Source organism: Cryptotermes secundus, unplaced genomic scaffold, assembly GCF_002891405.2.
Source record: "Cryptotermes secundus unplaced genomic scaffold, Csec_1.0 scaffold130, whole genome shotgun sequence".
NCBI classification, from domain to species: Eukaryota; Metazoa; Arthropoda; class Insecta; order Blattodea; family Kalotermitidae; genus Cryptotermes; species Cryptotermes secundus.
In genome coordinates, this window is record NW_019731216.1 from 413,622 (window position 1) to 432,947 (window position 19,326).

The 19,326-nt window shown below is 41.1% G+C and overlaps 1 protein-coding gene across 1 annotated transcript; it reads left to right on the plus strand.

The window, feature by feature from the left end:
- Nucleotides 1–2,934: 2,934 nt before the first annotated feature.
- LOC111866406 (pre-mRNA-processing-splicing factor 8-like) lies at nucleotides 2,935–5,355 on the plus strand. The gene is made up of 3 exons (XM_023855329.2): nucleotides 2,935–4,379; nucleotides 4,639–4,765; nucleotides 4,982–5,355. The coding sequence occupies exons 1-3, from the start codon at nucleotides 4,354–4,356 to the stop codon at nucleotides 5,099–5,101; spliced, it is 273 nt and encodes a 90-aa protein (XP_023711097.1). The 5' UTR covers nucleotides 2,935–4,353; the 3' UTR covers nucleotides 5,102–5,355.
- Nucleotides 5,356–19,326: the final 13,971 nt, after the last annotated feature.

Consider the following 19,326-nt stretch of genomic DNA (forward strand, 5'->3'; position numbering starts at 1 on the left):
AAGTCAATAAGTAAGTTACAAATGCATGTAGTAGAACTTAAACAAATAAGAGTACTGATCTGAAAAATGCTTTTATTTCTCAACATAATGTCCCTGTACATTGAGGCACTTGTCCCATCGTTTCACAATCCCCTGAAAACCAGCGGCATAAAATTCTTCGGGCTAATGTCGGAACCAGGCATGTTCACATGGCAAGGCCTACCTCATAATGCATGACAGGTTAGATTTTCACAAAGTCTGCATGATGGGTGCCGCGCATGCTGACCCCACAACACAAAATGCAAAGAATGGGTCTGGCATTACAGCATCTCAGTCGCTACCACGATAAAGGACACGATATGCTATGAAATGTCACAGGTGATGAGTCTTGGGTTCACCATTACCAGCCCAAGACAAATCGTTCGTCAGTGCAGTGGAAACATCCTGCATCGCCTGCCAAAAAAAAAGTTTTAATGCGCCACCATCCTCCAAGAAAGTGTTGCTCACAGTCTTCTGAGATCATGAAACTGATGACTGCATTCCAGCCTCGAGAACAAACCGTAAATGCTGACTCCTACTGTAATATCCTCAGGAAACTTCATAAGGCCATTCAACGGAAGCGACCAGGACTCCTCACCAAAGGCATGTTGCTCTTGCATGACAACATGTGTCCCCTTACTGCCAACAAGACAAATGAGACGCTGTGAAATTTCAAGTGGGAAGTCCTTGAGCACCCTCCATATAGCCCTGACTTTGCTCCAAGCGACTTCCATTTGTTTGACCCTCTTAAACATCATCTTTTCCTGAACATTTTCCAGACGAAGCTGTAGTAAGGGAAGTCACCGCCTAGTTTCGACAGCAGCCCAAAGAATTTTATGCTGCTGGTTTTCAGGGGCTTGTGAAACGATGGGACAAGTGTCTCAATGTACAGGGAGATTATGCTGAGAAATAAAAGCATTTTTCAGATCAGTACTCTTATTTAAGTTCTATATCCATTTGTAACTTACTTATTGACTTACCTAGATAGAATGTGTCACATATCAGAACAAATGTTCCAATTAATCAATGGAATAAGTCTAGGTAACATAAAATGAAATATACATAACACAGACATAGAGCATAATGAATGTGATTACAAAAAATTGAATGCAAATGAAAAACATATTAACCATTTATACTGATCTGCTCATATAACAAATGCATCCTATAATGGGTAAAATTTTCTTTATCCAAAGATAGATCAAGCTCAGCCGGCTTTTATTCCGTTCGCTGTTGCTAGTGTGGTGTGGCGTGGCGTATAGCCTAACACCGCTGTTGACTCGCTTTGCATAGCTTCAAGGTTGCGGGGACTCGGCTAACTTTGGCTCCGCTCGTGACGTCACCACAGGGAGAGTTGCGGGGTGATGAGTCGCCTATTACGTGAGCGCTATGTTACCGCTACATGCAGCTGGGGTGGTAGGGGTGAACATGTCACAATATAGTTTTAATACAAACCCTGATGACGACACAATTATTACAATTTAATCCATTAATTTCCTTGTTGTTGGCTTGTGTTATGTTCAGGAGTCCAGCACCAGGCATCACATTGCCCATGACCTCAAAGATTTGCCGCACTCATGTTACAAATTTGCAGCACAACCTCTTTCATGGATATCACCAATTATCAAAACTTTTTTTGTTGCAGATCGAACCTGTAATTGCTTAACCTTTTGTTTTCGTTTCATGTTATGATAAGGTACTAAGTTTTCTTCCTTTAGGTTCTCTAAAATTGCTAAATGATTTACCACCATTGAATGTCTTTTATACTGAGAAACAGTTTTCCAGTCTGATGACTGAGATGCATCGCTACTTGCATTAGTCACTGTATTTATTTTTTTAACAGGTGTATACCAATATTGTCTACCCTACAGGATAATTGCTCTTGATCTTCTTTTAAAATTTTCACTATTTCCACCACCTGTTTCAATTCACTTACAACCCTCTGCAATTCGTCTTTTAGTTTTACACAGCACAAGCAAGGTGAATTAACATTTTCCTTAAAATTTCCCATATTTCTTACACCGTACTTCCACTCAACGCTCCCAGCAGCGGCCATTACATTACAGAATTTGTTGAGCAGCAAATACAACTTACATTTTATGTGTCTTTCTGGTCTTTTTATCTTCATTGCTCTAAGACCACTAAACATTGTATAGGAATGAAGGAATTGCAAGGCATGAGTCCTACATTCTTTCTCTAATTCTGTCATGAATGCATTGTATGTGAGGATGTGTTCTTGTATGTATTGAATTTGTGTAGGAGTTATCTGATATCATTCAACCCTAGAAACAGTTTACTGAATTATAAAGAAAGTTTATATGCTGGAATGTGATGATGTCCATGTCAAAAGTAATATTTGGACGTGTAAGTAGAGAGATCTTGCATCCCACGTTCTTGAATTGACATTGCATCTATGGCATTACAGAATGCAAAGTTGAGGTATAGCAGGACTTTGCATGTACATTTCAAATGTGTTGTTTGTGTTATAAAGCTGCTTCATGTTCAACTTTGTGCACCACAGTTAAATATTTAGCCTCTTACATTTAGTGTCANATCAGTACTCTTATTTAAGTTCTATATCCATTTGTAACTTACTTATTGACTTACCTAGATAGAATGTGTCACATATCAGAACAAATGTTCCAATTAATCAATGGAATAAGTCTAGGTAACATAAAATGAAATATACATAACACAGACATAGAGCATAATGAATGTGATTACAAAAAATTGAATGCAAATGAAAAACATATTAACCATTTATACTGATCTGCTCATATAACAAATGCATCCTATAATGGGTAAAATTTTCTTTATCCAAAGATAGATCAAGCTCAGCCGGCTTTTATTCCGTTCGCTGTTGCTAGTGTGGTGTGGCGTGGCGTATAGCCTAACACCGCTGTTGACTCGCTTTGCATAGCTTCAAGGTTGCGGGGACTCGGCTAACTTTGGCTCCGCTCGTGACGTCACCACAGGGAGAGTTGCGGGGTGATGAGTCGCCTATTACGTGAGCGCTATGTTACCGCTACATGCAGCTGGGGTGGTAGGGGTGAACATGTCACAATATCATTTTAATACAACCCTGATGACGACACAATTATTACAATTTAATCCATTAATTTCCTTGTTGGCTTGTGTTATGTTTAGGAGTCCAGCACCAGGCATCACATTGCCCATGACCTCAAAGATTTGCCGCACTCATGTTACAAATTTGCAGCACAACCTCTTTCATGGATATCACCAATTATCAAAACTTTTTTTGTTGCAGATCGAACCTGTAATTGCTTAACCTTTTGTTTTCGTTTCATGTTATGATAAGGTACTAAGTTTTCTTCCTTTAGGTTCTCTAAAATTGCTAAATGATTTACCACCATTGAATGTCTTTTATACTGAGAAACAGTTTTCCAGTCTGATGACTGAGATGCATCGCTACTTGCATTAGTCACTGTATTTATCTTTTTAACAGGTGTATACCAATATTGTCTACCCTACAGGATAATTGCTCTTGATCTTCTTTTAAAATTTTCACTATTTCCACCACCTGTTTCAATTCACTTACAACCCTCTGCAATTCGTCTTTTAGTTTTACACAGCACAAGCATGGTGAATTAACATTTTCCTTAAAATTTCCCATATTTCTTACACCGTACTTCCACTCAACGCTCCCAGCAGCGGCCATTACATTACAGAATTTGTTGAGCAGCAAATACAACTTACATTTTATGTGTCTTTCTGGTCTTTTTATCTTCATTGCTCTAAGACCACTAAACATTGTATAGGAATGAAGGAATTGCAAGGCATGAGTCCTACATTCTTTCACTAATTCTGTCATGAATGCATTGTATGTGAGGATGTGTTCTTGTATGTATTGAATTTGTGTAGGAGTTATCTGATATCATTCAACCCTAGAAACAGTTTACTGAATTATAAAGAAAGTTTATATGCTGGAATGTGATGATGTCCATGTCAAAAGTAATATTTGGACGTGTAAGTAGAGAGATCTTGCATCCCACGTTCTTGAATTGACATTGCATCTATGGCATTACAGAATGCAAAGTTGAGGTATAGCAGGACTTTGCATGTACATTTCAAATGTGTTGTTTGTGTTATAAAGCTGCTTCATGTTCAACTTTGTGCACCACAGTTAAATATTTAGCCTCTTACATTTAGTGTCAGAACATTTTTCTCGATTTCTAGGATGGTCCATTCCTCTCACCTGGGGAGACTGAGGCAATATACCTAAACACAGTCGTATGGTGTCATACCCGGTATATAGACCCCATTCCATTCCCTGATGTCTCTTCACAGATTTCCCATGATATTCTGCTCCAGTCAATGGATAGGCTGAGGGCAGAGTACAGGTATTCCTTTTATTTACAGAGTCATTGTCATCATCACCCATTTCTCAACTGATGTTTCAATTTTTATATGAACCGTGAAGTGAAACAAAAAGTTGTATTGCACAGACTTCCCATTAAGTGAAACCTGTTTTTTATGCCTCTGTGGGGATAAGTTTTTCCCATTCTTTTCAGGGTTTCAGTTTGCCAGTTGTAACTTCTACTGGCACCTATAACATTCTTGCTATTTTATGTTTTATTATATTGAGATTTATATTTGCAGTGTGAAGTCCAGGCATGATGGAAGCCATCGAGAGGAACTGGAGGTGATCAGAGAAGCATGTGACCATCCTGTGGAAACGTTGGTACAAATAAAGAGAGATTTATATACAAAGAGATTATTCTTAGAGGTATTGTGTTAAATTGCTTAAAACTTTAAATTCAAATTACACTAGAAATGAATTAATTTCTTTTTACCATTTTGTTTTGAATCATATGTTGGAATCATTTATGTTCCTTGTTATGTATTTTGCGCTAATTGTATTATCAAATAACTGCTAATGGGGTATAATAAGTAGAACTTTTGAAAGCTGTTATGTTTTAAACAGGTCAATTTTTTCTCATAGGTTGGTATTGAGTTCATGGACTTCTACGGTCATTTGTTGCCGGTGTGTGATGTTGAGCTGCAGGAAGAGCTTACAGATGCATTTTTGGACCAGGTTCTTGAATTGACATTGCATCTATGACATTACTGAATGCAAAGTTAGGTATAGCAGGAATTTGCATGTACATTTCAAATGTGTTGTTTGTGTTATAAAGCAGCTTCATGCAGTTTTCTTTAATAACATACAAATACTTGAATCACCCAGCACAAAATGCTTAGGTATTCATTTAGACAACCATGTAACGTGGAAGGAACACATTAATAAAAAACGCAAACAGATTGATTTAAAAATCAAGGATATGCATTGGTTAATTGGAAGAAATTCCAAACTCTCATTAGACAACAAAATTTTAGATTTGAGGCTTTCACGGCGGTGACTATGAAGAAAGCAGTCTTCTGGGATTTGGCACCGTGTATATGTGGTGTTAACCGACGTTTCGGAGGAACGTATCGCCCCCATCTTCAGGGTTGAAGAAAAATTATAAGTAAATCTGCAAGCGACAACACCGTGAGACACGGTAAAGCAGATGTCCTCCTATCAAGAGAGCAAAAGGAACACCTAAAGAAAGACGTTCAACCGCCGATAACCATCTTCGACGACCTAACCCTCCATCTCCTATTCCAACACCATCGACCTCCGATTCTTCCTCACTCTCTGGACCAGACAATACGGAAGGAAGCTATCCCACAAATTCATCAACCTACACCTTCATCCTCCACAAACAACAAGACGCGCCCCATCCTTCGCGGTCTTCGATCACGGAGACCACATCCACGTCATCTTCTGCGTCAATCATTCCAACAACTCCTCCAGGCACCTCTCCACAATCCTTAAATTCCTTCACGTCAACTTTGAAGGAATTACAGAATCTCATTCGACGCTACAACTCGTCCGCTTCTTCACCAGATTCATATCGTATCTCATACGTAAGGGTCTCGGAACATTCTATAAATATGGATGTCGAATTATCCCAACCCTCAAACCCCTCACAGACGCACTCATGAAATATGACCTCACAGATGCTCCATCCACATCTCCTTTGGCCTGCGACCAATACATTGAACAAAAAAAGCAGGCATCCAAAGAATCAGTAACCCAACGAACATTTTCCATCGATTACATCAGTTCCCTCATCACGGAAAACAAAATCACATCCTATGAATCCTTCCAGCGCATCCTACCGACAGAAACCAAGATACAACTTCTGAAACAACTTGGTTATGTCGGCCAGAATATCATCAAGACATTGATCAAAATTCATACCATCGAGGCCCTTCAAACCATAAAAACAAAACACTACTATCAACTAATCATCGACTCCTTCGATCTATCGCTGGTCCAGCAACCTAACGTCTCTTTGTTATCCCGTCTCTTCTCATCTAATTCCATCTCAGTGGACACTTTCTTCGCCAAGTTCCTCATCATACACTCCACAAACATAACAAAAATCAACACCCTAGTTATCCATGGTCAAACAAACACGGGGAAATCTCTTCTCTTAAACCTCGTGCTCTCCGATACAAAACCTACCACAATCGCCCGCGAACGAGACAAGTCGAACTTCCACCTCGACCAGCTTCCAAACAGCACGGCCGTCCTCTTCGAAGAGCCCATCATTGATCAGACGACCATCGGCACATGGAAGCTTCTCCTCGAGGGATCTCCAATACCCACGGACATGAAACACTCCGATAAGGAGATTATCAACAGACTTCCGGTATTCATCTCGACTAACCAACCGATCTGGAATTGGGTCTCGGCTGAAGATGTATCACCCCTCAAACAACGCCTCTTCCAATTCGATCTCACAACACAGATCTCCAGCTTTGTAGACAGAACAGGAATCATCCCACAACCACCATCCATCATAACCAAGCACGACTTGTACGCCCTTTTCCTTCATCATCTCCAATCCATTCACGATGAATACATCTCTCTCCTAGCATCCCTTCCCATCTCTGAAACATCAAAACCTTATTCTAACACCCACATCGACAAACTACAACAACTGCAGATTCAATTGCTCTTACAGGATTCATCCGACACTATTTCAAGAGCCGGAGAAATCGAAGATGTATGAACCTCAAGATGATAGACCGGCCAAACGACAAAAACCATCTCCAACTGTTGCCCACGGTCAAACTACACATCAGGTCGAACAAGATGGATATGGAAAACACATGCATCCCACATCATCATCAATTCCAATTCCATACAAAACTACCCACGTTCACGGGGAAATAAAACGATCAATGTGGATAAATCTCTCCTTCTGCGAGGCCGGTCCTTGTTCGATGGCGATACCATATCATTTACTTCAGTTCTGGATAGGATTGGATGAACAAGAAAACAACACTATGAAAACTTTCAACATCTTATCTAATGCTGCATATGGCATCACCTGGCACGAGTTCAACCTTTCTATCTACAACCAAGCCACAACAAGAAAACGACTACTCACACAAGGTTCAACTACATATGAAACCATCGACTTCGAGACATCGCAAAACCTAATGATATTAACTGACATCAACAACTCCCACACACCATCCATCTTGTGGCCAGATGATTTCATGCCGCCAGGCGCAAAGTTTCGAACAGCGGATCTACAGGCTGGAACATACTTCTGCAAAACAGAGGAACTCGCTACGGGACACACAAAGACATTCTCATTCACACCCGAGAAACTGCCATCTTCCTATGTATGGGAACTCATTCACATCGACAAATCAGGAACACACGCAGATAAAATGTTCCCCGCTCGCCAACACACAAACTCCTTTCAATCCAACGACATCCCCCTCATCGCAGCAAGCAAATCTGGTTTCACGTCTATGCACATCCAATGGAAGCCACAACCAATGCCTCTCATCGTCCTAGACTCTCCTCACATCCTCAGTGAAAACGGGAACATGAAATTTATCTACAGAACGAGATGGGATTACACGATTCCATATACTTTGCACATGATGCCATCGTCAGCAACTGAACAATCGTTCTATAAATACATCACGCCTTACCCAAAGGCAAAGGTCACGTCTTCAGAAGACGCTCCACGTGTAACCCTCTCCTACATCGCAACTCCAACTCTATTGTAAACGTCCTATCCTTCCCATCGTGGACTAGGCCTACTGGGGATACCACGTTAAAAAAAACGACGCACGGTCGAGCCGCAAGGCGCGTTGGAATTGACCATCCAATAAAACATGCCCTCCTAAGTGTCTGCCATCAGTAGCCCGTGATGCACCGAAAAATCAACCTGAGATGTGTCGGGGGTGTGTCCGCATGTCATATCATGCATATAAATCGTATGTCAGGTCCTTGCAGGTAGATACCTCATCTCTACGCCCTCGAATTTTTACTAAAAGATGTCTGCTTTACCGTGTCTCACGGTGTTGTCGCTTGCAGATTTACTTATACTTTTTCTTCAACCCTGAAGATGGGGGCGATACGTTCCTCCGAAACGTCGGTTAACACCACATATACACGGTCCCAAATCCCAGAAGACTGCTTTCTTCAACAAAATTTTACTTTACAAAACAATAATAAAACCAATATTTCCATAATCCAAAGATGTCAAAGATACTACATATAATGACTAACACCCCATTGTATGTTTCCAGTATAACACTTCATGAAGACCTGAAAGTGCCGCTAGGGAAGGAAGTCATAAAAGGGAAAAGCACAAGATACCTCAACAAAATAGGACATGAGAACGTACTAATGCAACCATTACTGGAACAGCACAATGGAAGACTAAAAAGGAATTGGCCAGCCAACCTGAGAGAGGGTTAATGAGGACTTATCTCTGGATAAGCCCTCTCCACATCACAAAGAATACTGCAGCAAATTAGCTTATAGAATCAAATGTAATTCTGATTGTTAGTAATATTTAAATAAAAAAATGTTCAACTTTGTGCACTACATGAACACAGTTTGTTGGCTTCATTATAGATGTTTTGAACCCATTCCATTCCCACCTATCTCATCCCAGATTGCCACTGATCTTCTGATCCTGTGGCAATTTGGAAAGGGTGAAGGAAAGTTACAGGTATTACTTTTATTTACGCCATGGTATGTTTCCAATAGAACACTCCATGAAAACCTGAAAATGTCGCTAGTGAAGTAAGTCATAAAGGGGAAAAGCACAAGATACCTCAACAAAATAGGACATGAGAACATAGTATTGCAACCGTTACTGGAACCACACAATGGAGGAAGACTAAAAACGAATTGGTCAGCCAACCTGAGAGGGTTAATGAGGATTTATCTCTGGATAAGCCCTCTCCACATCACGAAGAATACTACAGCAAATTAGCTTAGAGAATAAAACGTAATTTTGATTGCTAATATTATGTAAATAAAACAAATGTTCAACTTTGTGCACCACAATTAAATATTTAGCCTTTTACATTTAGTGTCAGAACAAATTTCTGGGTTTGTAGGATGGTCCATTCATATCGGTTGGAGAGGCTGACACCATATACATGAACACATTGTTGGCTGCATTCTACATGTGTTAAACTTATACCGATCCCTCCTGTCTCATCCCAGATTCCCACCGATCTTCTGCTCCTATCACTGGATAGGACCAAAAGTTGGGCAAAAGGCAGTCACAAGTAGTGCCGAAAATAGGGGCAACACAGAACAACAAAGTGAGCGGTTACAGTTGGCACAGCAACGCTGGGCGCGAGGTCTAAGCCAAGGCAGGACTCAGCGGAGAGGAACGGGCTACACACCACAGACACCCTACAGCAACAACTACAAACTGCAATTCACCCTGTACTTAGATGAAGAGCTGTGTAATAAAACACCAGAATGTTTCATTAGTATTCAGTGACATGACCTAGCTGTTTTCTTAACCCTGTCTTCAATTTGTTTGTACCAGCCAGTAGTTAGTGGTGGGGTATGGGTCAAAGACAAATTCTTCTATGATGAACTAGCTTAGGTGCCTTGTGAGACGCGTAGTGATGGTGACTCAGACAGTGGCAGTGACGGGAGAACAAAGAATTGTGGCCACAGATAGTAAAAGTGACACTAGCTCCGACAAAAATTCAGGTAGTAAGATTGCGGGGACAGCAAAAAATCACAAAAATCTAAACCCTGATTGTATAGGAATGAAGGACTTGCAAGGTATGAGTCCTACATACTTTCTCTAATTCTGTCATGAATGCATTGTATGTGAGGATGTGTTCTTGTATGTACTAAATTTTTGTATGAGTTATCTGATATCACTGAAACCTAGAATCAGTTTACTGAATTATAAAGAAAGTTTATATGCTGGAATGTGATGATGTCCATGTCAAAAGTATTATTTGGACGTGTATGTACAGAGATCTTGCATCCCAGGTCCTTGAATTGACATGGCATATATGGCATTACTGAATGCACACTTGAGGTATAGCAGGACTTTGCATGTACGTTTCAAATGTGTTGTTTGTGTTATAATGCTGCTTCATGTTCAACTTTGTGCACCACCGTTAAATATCTATCCTCTTACATTTAGTGTCAGAACATTTTTCTGGGTTTCTAGGATGGTCCATTCCTCTCATCTGGGAAGACCGAAGCGAAATACCTGAACACGGTCTTTTGGTTTCATACCCGGTGTTTAGACCCTATACCATTCCCCGATGTGTCTTCCCAGATTGCCACTGATATTCTGCTCCAGTCAATGGATAGGCTGAGGGCAGAGTACAGGTATTCCTTTTATTTACAGAGTCATTGTCGTCATCATCCATTTCTCAACTGATGTTTCAATTTTTATATGAACCATAAAGTGAAACAAAAAGTTGTATTGCACAGACTTCCCATTAAGTGAAACCTGTTCTTTTATGCCTCTGTGGGGATAAGTTTACCCGTTCTCCTCAATGTTTCAGTTTGCCAATTGTAACTACTACTGGCACTTATAACATTGTTGCTATTTTATGTTTTATTATATTGAGATTTCTATTTGCAATGTGAAGTCCAGCCATAATCAAAGGCAGCAAGGGGAACTGGACATGATCAATGAAGCGTGTGACAGTCCTCACGAAACTGTCACAAATAAAAAGGCATTAGCTGACACAGAGAACTTTCTTAGGGGCAAACGTCTGAAGTGGTGTACGAGACTGTAGTGTAAGAATCTTCCTGCCCTGCTCGAGCCAGACTCGTAAGACCCTGGGATAAGAACTAATCTCTAGCCACTACAGAGCAGAAGCCCAGACACTCTCTTCTTTCCCTACTTGCGGGTCATGCTAATGGTAGTACAGGAAACAAACTCCCGCTCTACCAGCACCAACAAACCACAATTCTCATCCTTCCCACCTAACTTCTCGCCATCCACGAGTTGAGGGAGGAGGGCAGTAACTCCAGTGGAGGTGTCCGGACACGAGGTTGTATAGCACAGACTTCCCATTAAGCGAAACCTTTTTTTTATGCCTCTGTGGCGATAACTTTTACCATTCTTTTCAGTGTTTCAGTTTGCCAATTGTAACTACTACTGGCACCTATAACATTGTTCCTATTTTATGTTCTATTATATTGAGATTTCTATTTGCAATGTGAAGTCCAGCCATAATCAAAAGCAGCAAGGGGAACTGGACGTGATCAATGAAGCGTGTGACAGTCCTCACGAAACTCTGTCACAAATAAGAAGACATTAGCTGACACAGAGAACTTTCTTAGAGGCAAAAGTCTAAAGTGGTGTACGAGACTGTAGTGTAAGAATCTTTCCTGCCCTGCTCAAGCCAGACTCGTAAGACCCTGGGATAAGAACTAATCTCTACCCATTACAGAGCAGAACCCCAGATACTCCCTTCTTTCCCTACTTGTGGGACGAACTCCCGTCTACCAGCACCAACAACCACAATTCTCCTCCCTTCCCACCTAACTTCTCGCCATTCACGAGAACAGGGAGGAGGGCAGTAACTCCAGTGGAGGTGTCCAGACACGAGGTGCAGGTGAACCGCAGCACCGGAAAGGAAAGGATACAGGTAAAGAGCCAATAAGTGACCAAAACACGGGCAAAAGGCAGTCACATGTGGTGCCGAACGTAGGGGCAACACAGAACAACAAAGTGAGCGGTTACAAGTGGCACAGCAACGCCGGGCGTGAGATCTAAGCTAAGGCAGGACTCAGCAGAGAGGAACGAGCTACACACCACAGACACCCTACAGCAACAACCACAAACTACAATTCATCCTGTACTTAGCTGAAGAAAAGTTCAAGGAGGACGGAACCGGAAGCTACCAGTTCTTCTACTCCAATACACCCTATGGACGCTGCAGGACACCAGCAACTTAAAGGTAAGGCAAATCGCACGATCCGCAGCCGCACTGTAGAACTAAATGAAGATTGTGTAGAGTTGTCGGCAGGGGAGAGTGACGGCGATCAGCTTAGTCAGCAAAGCTTTCATGGCATTTTCCCTATATCTCATTTCTAGTTCACCATATGTAATATTCTGTTACTCTGTTATTAACAGTTCGAGGACTGGTCGCATGATATCATGCTTTTGGCTTTTAGACGTGGCAGACCGGTTGCATGATATCATGATTTTAGGACACATTAGGTTGTAACACACTATACCTCGCTCTGGCGCCACCCAGGTTGCATGCAGCTGGCTTTGTAATAAAACTCCGGAATGATTGCTTAGTATTCAGTAACATGACCTAGCTGTTTTCTTAACCCCCTCTAATGGAAAATGCTTTGCCTGTCTTCAATTTGTTTGTACCAGGCAGTAGTTAGTGGTAGGGTATGGGTCAAGTACAAATTCTTGTCTAAAATAAAGAGAGACAACTGGGTAATTCAGTTTTCGGTGAGGAGACAGGGACCGCCACATGATGTAGTTCGCTATAATTGTGGGGAGAAAGGACATATTTCAAAATTCTGCAAGAAACCATGAAAATTGAGTAGAGACAAGCAGAAAGCAGAGGAGACGGGAAATGAGAAAGGACCGTTGGTCCGCAGCCAGCAGACAGTCCGCACAGTAGAATAGGCTGTATCAGTGGAAGTAAGTGCTAAGGTTTGGAATGGGAAGTCGATGTTAGCAAGGTTGAAAAATGGGAGTTTCTGGTAGACACGGGCGCTGATATAAGTTTGATAATGAGCACGAAGTTGATAGGGGAAACCGTGTTTGAGCCAACCCGTAAAATAACAGTGAGAGAAGTGGACGGATCCGTAGTAGAGACGTATGGCGTCATAGAGGTTGGGATCCAGGAAGGGAATTTTAGAATTTGAATCGTGCTTACAATGGGATCCTCGGTCGAGATTTTTTGCAGAGTACAAAAGCCCACATATGTTATGAGAATCAAAGAGTAACATTTGAGACGGAGGGTCACAGTGTCATTAAAGAGATATTCGGTGTAGCTGAAACACCTGTAGTAGGGCACGCTAGATCAGTGTGATTGACAAAGAGGTCGGAAATAATAGCAGAGGTACCCGCAGACGAAGGGAAAGATGGCACGGAAAGGATTATCAGTAAGCTAGAGATAGCAGAGGGAATTTATATAGCCAACTCACTAACAAAGATTGAAGGAAACAAGGCTATCACCAGTATTTTGAATACTAGGGATGAAGAAGTAGTGATGGAAATTCCCCTTTTGCAATGGAAAGGTACACTCCAGATAGGGAAAATCGAACTGGTTATGTGGGAGCTGTAACCCAGTGGAAATGAAAACGGGACAAAACAGAGAGGAAACGGTCCTGGCAAACTTGAAGCTAGATCACCTAAATTCTGAAGAAAAAGGGGTAATCGAAAGTACCTGTAGAGACTACCAAGAATGCTGTCAAACATTCCATAACCGTTATACCAGGAACTAGCCCAATAAATACTAGGCCATATAGACTGCCAGAAGCCCAGAAGGTGCAGGTGGACACGCAAGTAACCAAACTCCTGCAGGGTGGGATAATAACTGAGAGCAAATCACCGTGGAATAGCCCTATCCTTGTTATTCCTAAGAGAGAAGACACTAGTGGGGAGAAGAAATGGCGATTGGTGGTAGACTTCCGCAACCTGAATGAGAAGAGCATACATAGGTGATGCCTACTCTCTCCCCGATATAACAGAGATATTAGATCAGCTGGGCCAGTCGAAGTATTTTAGCTGCCTAGACATGGTGATGGGTTATCACCAAATAGAAGTTGAAGAGAAAGACCGAGAAAAAACTGCTTTTAGCACAAAACATGGTCATTGGGAGTATAAGAGGCTTCTGTTTGGACTTAAGACGGCACCGGCGACCTTCCAATGCATGATTAACACAGTGTTATTGTGGACTCACAGGGTCGCACAGCTTTGTATTTCTAGATGACATTGCCAGGTCCCTAAGTGAGCAAAATACAAAACTGAGGGAAGTATTCGACAGAATCACGAAATTTAATCTGAAACTCCAACCCAATAAATGTGAATTCCTTAGCACTGAAGTAAGCTATTTAGGACGTGATCACGGAGAAAGGGGTAATGGTTGACCCTAAGAAGGTAGAGCCTGTAGATAACTACCAGAGACTGATCTTTTGCAGATAGAGGGTGCCGCATGTCAGCGCAACAAATCCACACAGCCGTTAATTTCAGTTTTCAAGACTGGAGCCGCTATTTCCTGAAAATCCTCCTCAGTTATCCTCACGAGGCTGAGTGGACCCCATTCCAGACCACCACACACTTCTATCATGTTGTTTTATATATACATGTATATATGCACAAATCAGAATATTTCTGTGTTGAACATGAAGTTCTCATTGTGATTATAAAGGATATGATCTAGGTTGTAAGCTGTGTAGTTTGCTACAGGTCCACTGACACTTTCTCAAGTCATCATAACAGTTCTGTTAAGCTACACGTACATGGCATTACAATCAAGATAATACTCTTCATAATACAGTATAAATTGGTTATAACGTCATCAAAGAGACCTAAAAATAGTGTCGCTATAAACGAATGTCGTTGTAACCGAAACGGGCACTTCTACAGTAGCCTTATGTTAGTCACGTAAAAATCTACCAAAAACAGAGTTAAAATGTTGCATTTTTTAGTGAAATACGTAGTTAAGTACAGACTAACGTAACATTAACGTGGAATTGCCCAAATGTGTAATATCAAAGACATATTACAGCGCTTTTCACTGACAATACACACAATATTTCACGAATCACTTTAACTTTCTCTTCAATGCTTAAAACTTTCCTTTTCATTGCCATGTTTTCGCTACTGCACTTCTCTGGGTTTAGGCAGGAACACTATAGGGTAAGTAGGCAATGTGAGGTCCTGTTAGACGAGATTCTAGGAAAGGAATGCAGTTAACAACCTGCCGCGTCCTCTTGCACTATTCACGCAGTCCCACCCAACACCCTTGTTTTCGCATAAAACCCACGCTGCTCTTGCAGCCCGCGGTCGTATTCTTCCAGGACAGTCACGTCAGCAAGTAGAGAAAGTGAGGGTGGGCAGACACATCGAACTTTCCCACGTTATCAGAGAAATTCAGGAATGAAAATGATGTTACATACGAGGTTGATGCATTTGTGCATGTCGTACTAAGCACGGTATAAAAACAGTTGCTTTATGAGGAATTAGTTCGTACCATTCAATATTTGACGCAATAGACAAGGTGTCGCAGAAACCGATGTTGCTATAACCAAGTTTTACTGTATTTCTTTTCCGACTGCAGTTTGGGCATGTAGTTTTTTCTGTGTCAGTAGATGGTGGATGCTGCCTTTTGAAGTACTTTGGACATACTGTAAATTATAGAGTATGGTCTTGTGGCAGATGTTACATCGGTGAAACAAGCAGACCTTTAGAAGTACATGTTATAAAGCACAAATATAACTTGACACAAGGTCTGCTTGAGAAATCAGAATTAGCCCAACATGTGTATCAAGAAGGCCACAAAATATGTTGGAAAGAAGCAAAGGTCTTGCAGATTGAACCGTACACCCGATAGAGGAAATACAAGGAATGCACCCACATCTCTGATAATCATCCGAGCAGTCAGCCAAGCTTGGACATCTCTCCCATCTACACTCCCATTATCACAGCAGAAGACAAAAAATTATAACTCCATCCAATGTAGATTAAGCGGGAAAATTAGTTTTTATGTTGATACCATACAGAGAATTTCTCTCTTCTATTCTGATAGTACTGTCGCATGTTTGGAATCTGGAAGCAATACTTCCATGGAAATGCATAACACAGCAAACACATTACAGTACTGTGGTGCTAGGCTTCATCTGTGAGGAGTATATTTTTTTAATGTTTTGTATTAACTCTTGTAGATGGTTTATGTTGTGCCTGGTTTGTATACCCTATCTTGCGTTGGTGTAGGTGTCTTGAGATAGAGACTAGCTCTATCAGTTGGGCCCAACTGAGTATGTTTTACCTGAAGACAGAGACAGAATCCAGTCTCCTAAATGTATTTTAAATAAAAACAGGAGGATGGATGATGGCCAGAAACATAATATTTGTATGGTCTTCTTGGTTGTAACACTGTGGTTTGTACAGAGCCAAACAGTTCAGAGTAACATACACCTCCATCTTCAGGGTCAAAGAGAAAGCTAGGCAAGATACCAGTAGAAGCAGATGGCAAGCTGTACGTGATGTTTCTCTGAAACATCAAGCTGTCTCTGAACTACCTCGTGTTAACAATCCATTCAACCATATTCTTTGTAGTCTGCCATGAGAACCTCAAATCGAAGATAATGTGCAGCATTTGCAACTCATTTCTTTACTATTAAATACTGCAAGCATTGGTATATGGCAGAAGATGTGGGGCTGACAGGTAAACCAGCAGCAGAGCTGCTGGGAGTAAACCTAATATTGTTGCTCTCAGGATTGTCTAGTGTGTTTATGTGGATTTAGAAGCCCAGCAGAAAAGAACCTATACTCCCAATGCCTGGCATCTTCTGATTTTGAATGTGCTTGCCTGGATGAATCTCAGTGCTGTCAAGGCAGAGAACATTTGCGTAGATAGTAATTAATATTGATATGAAACTGCAGAGAGTTGTACGTGACAGAACAGAATGCCTCTGTGGTAAAACTAGTTTCTAAAAGATTATAAATTATATAAGGGCCATGCCATAGTTCAGGTGGTTAGTCACCAGCTTCCCACTATGGTGGCCCGGGTTTGATCCCAGGTCAGGTCATGTGGTATTTGTGATGGACAAAATAACACTGGGGCAGGTTTTCTCTGCATACTTCAGTTTCTCCTGTCAATTCTCATACCACCAAGTGCTCTGCATTCAGTCATCATCTATCATTTGGAACTGGTTCAGTGGGCCAAATAGTGGTTGACACACCAAGTAGACTTATTGTTACACCACCCAAAAAAATGTAAAAAGAAATGGTATATAAAGTGATGTAGATGACTGATCGTGAATGTTTACAGGTTTGTGGATGATACCAATGCGTATCGTATGACTATCGACAAAACATTTGAGGGCAATTTGACAACAAACCTAATCAGTGGAGGTCTCTTTAGCTTCAATACTTGTACTGGTCAGCTGTTCTTGAAGATCATCACCATGTTTGTTTGTTGACTGTGTTGTAGTAGCTGTGAACTGAGATCGATCCTCGATTTCTGCTATTTGTTGGCACTGAGCTGATGGAGCACTAATCTCCAAACCCAAACTGATCTCACAAATTTCTGACTGTCAGTCAGTGACGCCAAATTGACACTGAAAATTAAAACATACACCAATCACACTCAATTTGTGCACAAACTATGCATTTTTCCTAAGCATTTAACAAAGTAATCATAAACACAATTTATGTACTGAAAACCATATACAGGTTTCCTTTGGTGAGCAGCAGATTTCACTAACACTAAACTAAAGAATATCTTCAATTCACTAATTCAACACAGACACCATTAATATGTGATAACTGAAATTCAATATTAACTGAGAGAGAGAAGCTTAAATTTTGAAACTTTAATGGAGGTTCCAGTATAAATACAACCTTTGGTTGAATAAATCAGAAGCAATAGCAGATAAGCTACTGACTGAACATGTAACTTCCACAACTTTATTAACCTTTTGACGCGGTGATTTAAATTCCGCGGCCGCGACTCCTGCGGTAATATATTCAGCCGGCCATTTAAATTTTGCTCGAAAATGATTTATTCATCATTGTTCTTAAATTCTATGAGATAGGAACATGAAACTTTCACTAAAATGATCTAAAAAGGTGGTTTTATAACCTTACCTTATAATATGAGCAGCCGGTATCTCGGCAATGGAAGCAGTTTGTTTAGAATTTGAGCAGTGAATGGTACGCCTTGAAGCATGAAACTTTCACTAAAATGATCTTAAAAGATGGTTTTATAACCTTGCCTTATAATATGAGCGCCCTGTATCTCGGCAATGCAAGCAGCTGACGCCTTGAAGCATTAGTCTAAACACAGCGCTGGCTCACATGCACCAAACCAATACTGCGTATATTTTCTTTGGCTCTTTTTTTTTACCACACTTATGCGCGGCCTTGCCTTCTTACAAGAGGAAATGTCTCTCCGTGGGTCTTATAGGTTGCCAGATTAGCTGCAGTAAATTCATCCTTTGTGTTATCATAACAAGGGGTTGGTGCTTCTGCGTTTCAAATTCCAACCATTTTGGCTGCCACAGATGTCGTAGGGGTGACCACAGAATTCATGAATTTATTCTGAGAACTGGCTGGTATATAGTGAACGAAAGCAGAGCATAGCTGGCTCAAAAAAAATATTAATGGTCATCCCTCGAAATGACCACCAAGGTCAGTACGATAAAATGGCGTCAACTGGAGCGATAATACATGAAGGAATGAGTTCTTTTCCCTCCCCCACACACATCCGTATCGTCTCAGGGGGTGACCACAGTGTTCTGCCTTAAATTGTGGCGTATTTCTAAGAACTGGGCCTTTGTACTATGCGAAATCAATGGATCTCACAAGAATAAAGGTTTGGACATCCCTCTTCTAAGAATTCCAATTGAGTGTGTTACTGTGGCCAGCTCAGGGCAATATGATATTATAAACACCGTACACATCACGTCTCTGTTGTTTATATCTTCATAGGAAAGAAAACACGCCTTTCATAACGGTACAACGTAGAAACCAGTCGCCACAGCCACAGGAAATTTGCTGCAAGACAGGTATATGTAACAATGACTTAGAGCTCTTAAACGCGTGTCCCATTATAAACCGTTCTTGTGACAACAGGCCAGCGAAGAATCTAACAATCTACAGCAAAACCATCAATTATTATGGGCGTTATAACATAGGTGTGCAGCTGGACGAAACATACACGTCGAACCCCCCCAGACGATTTAAATACCTGACGAAACATACACGTCAAACCACGCCAACGGGTTAA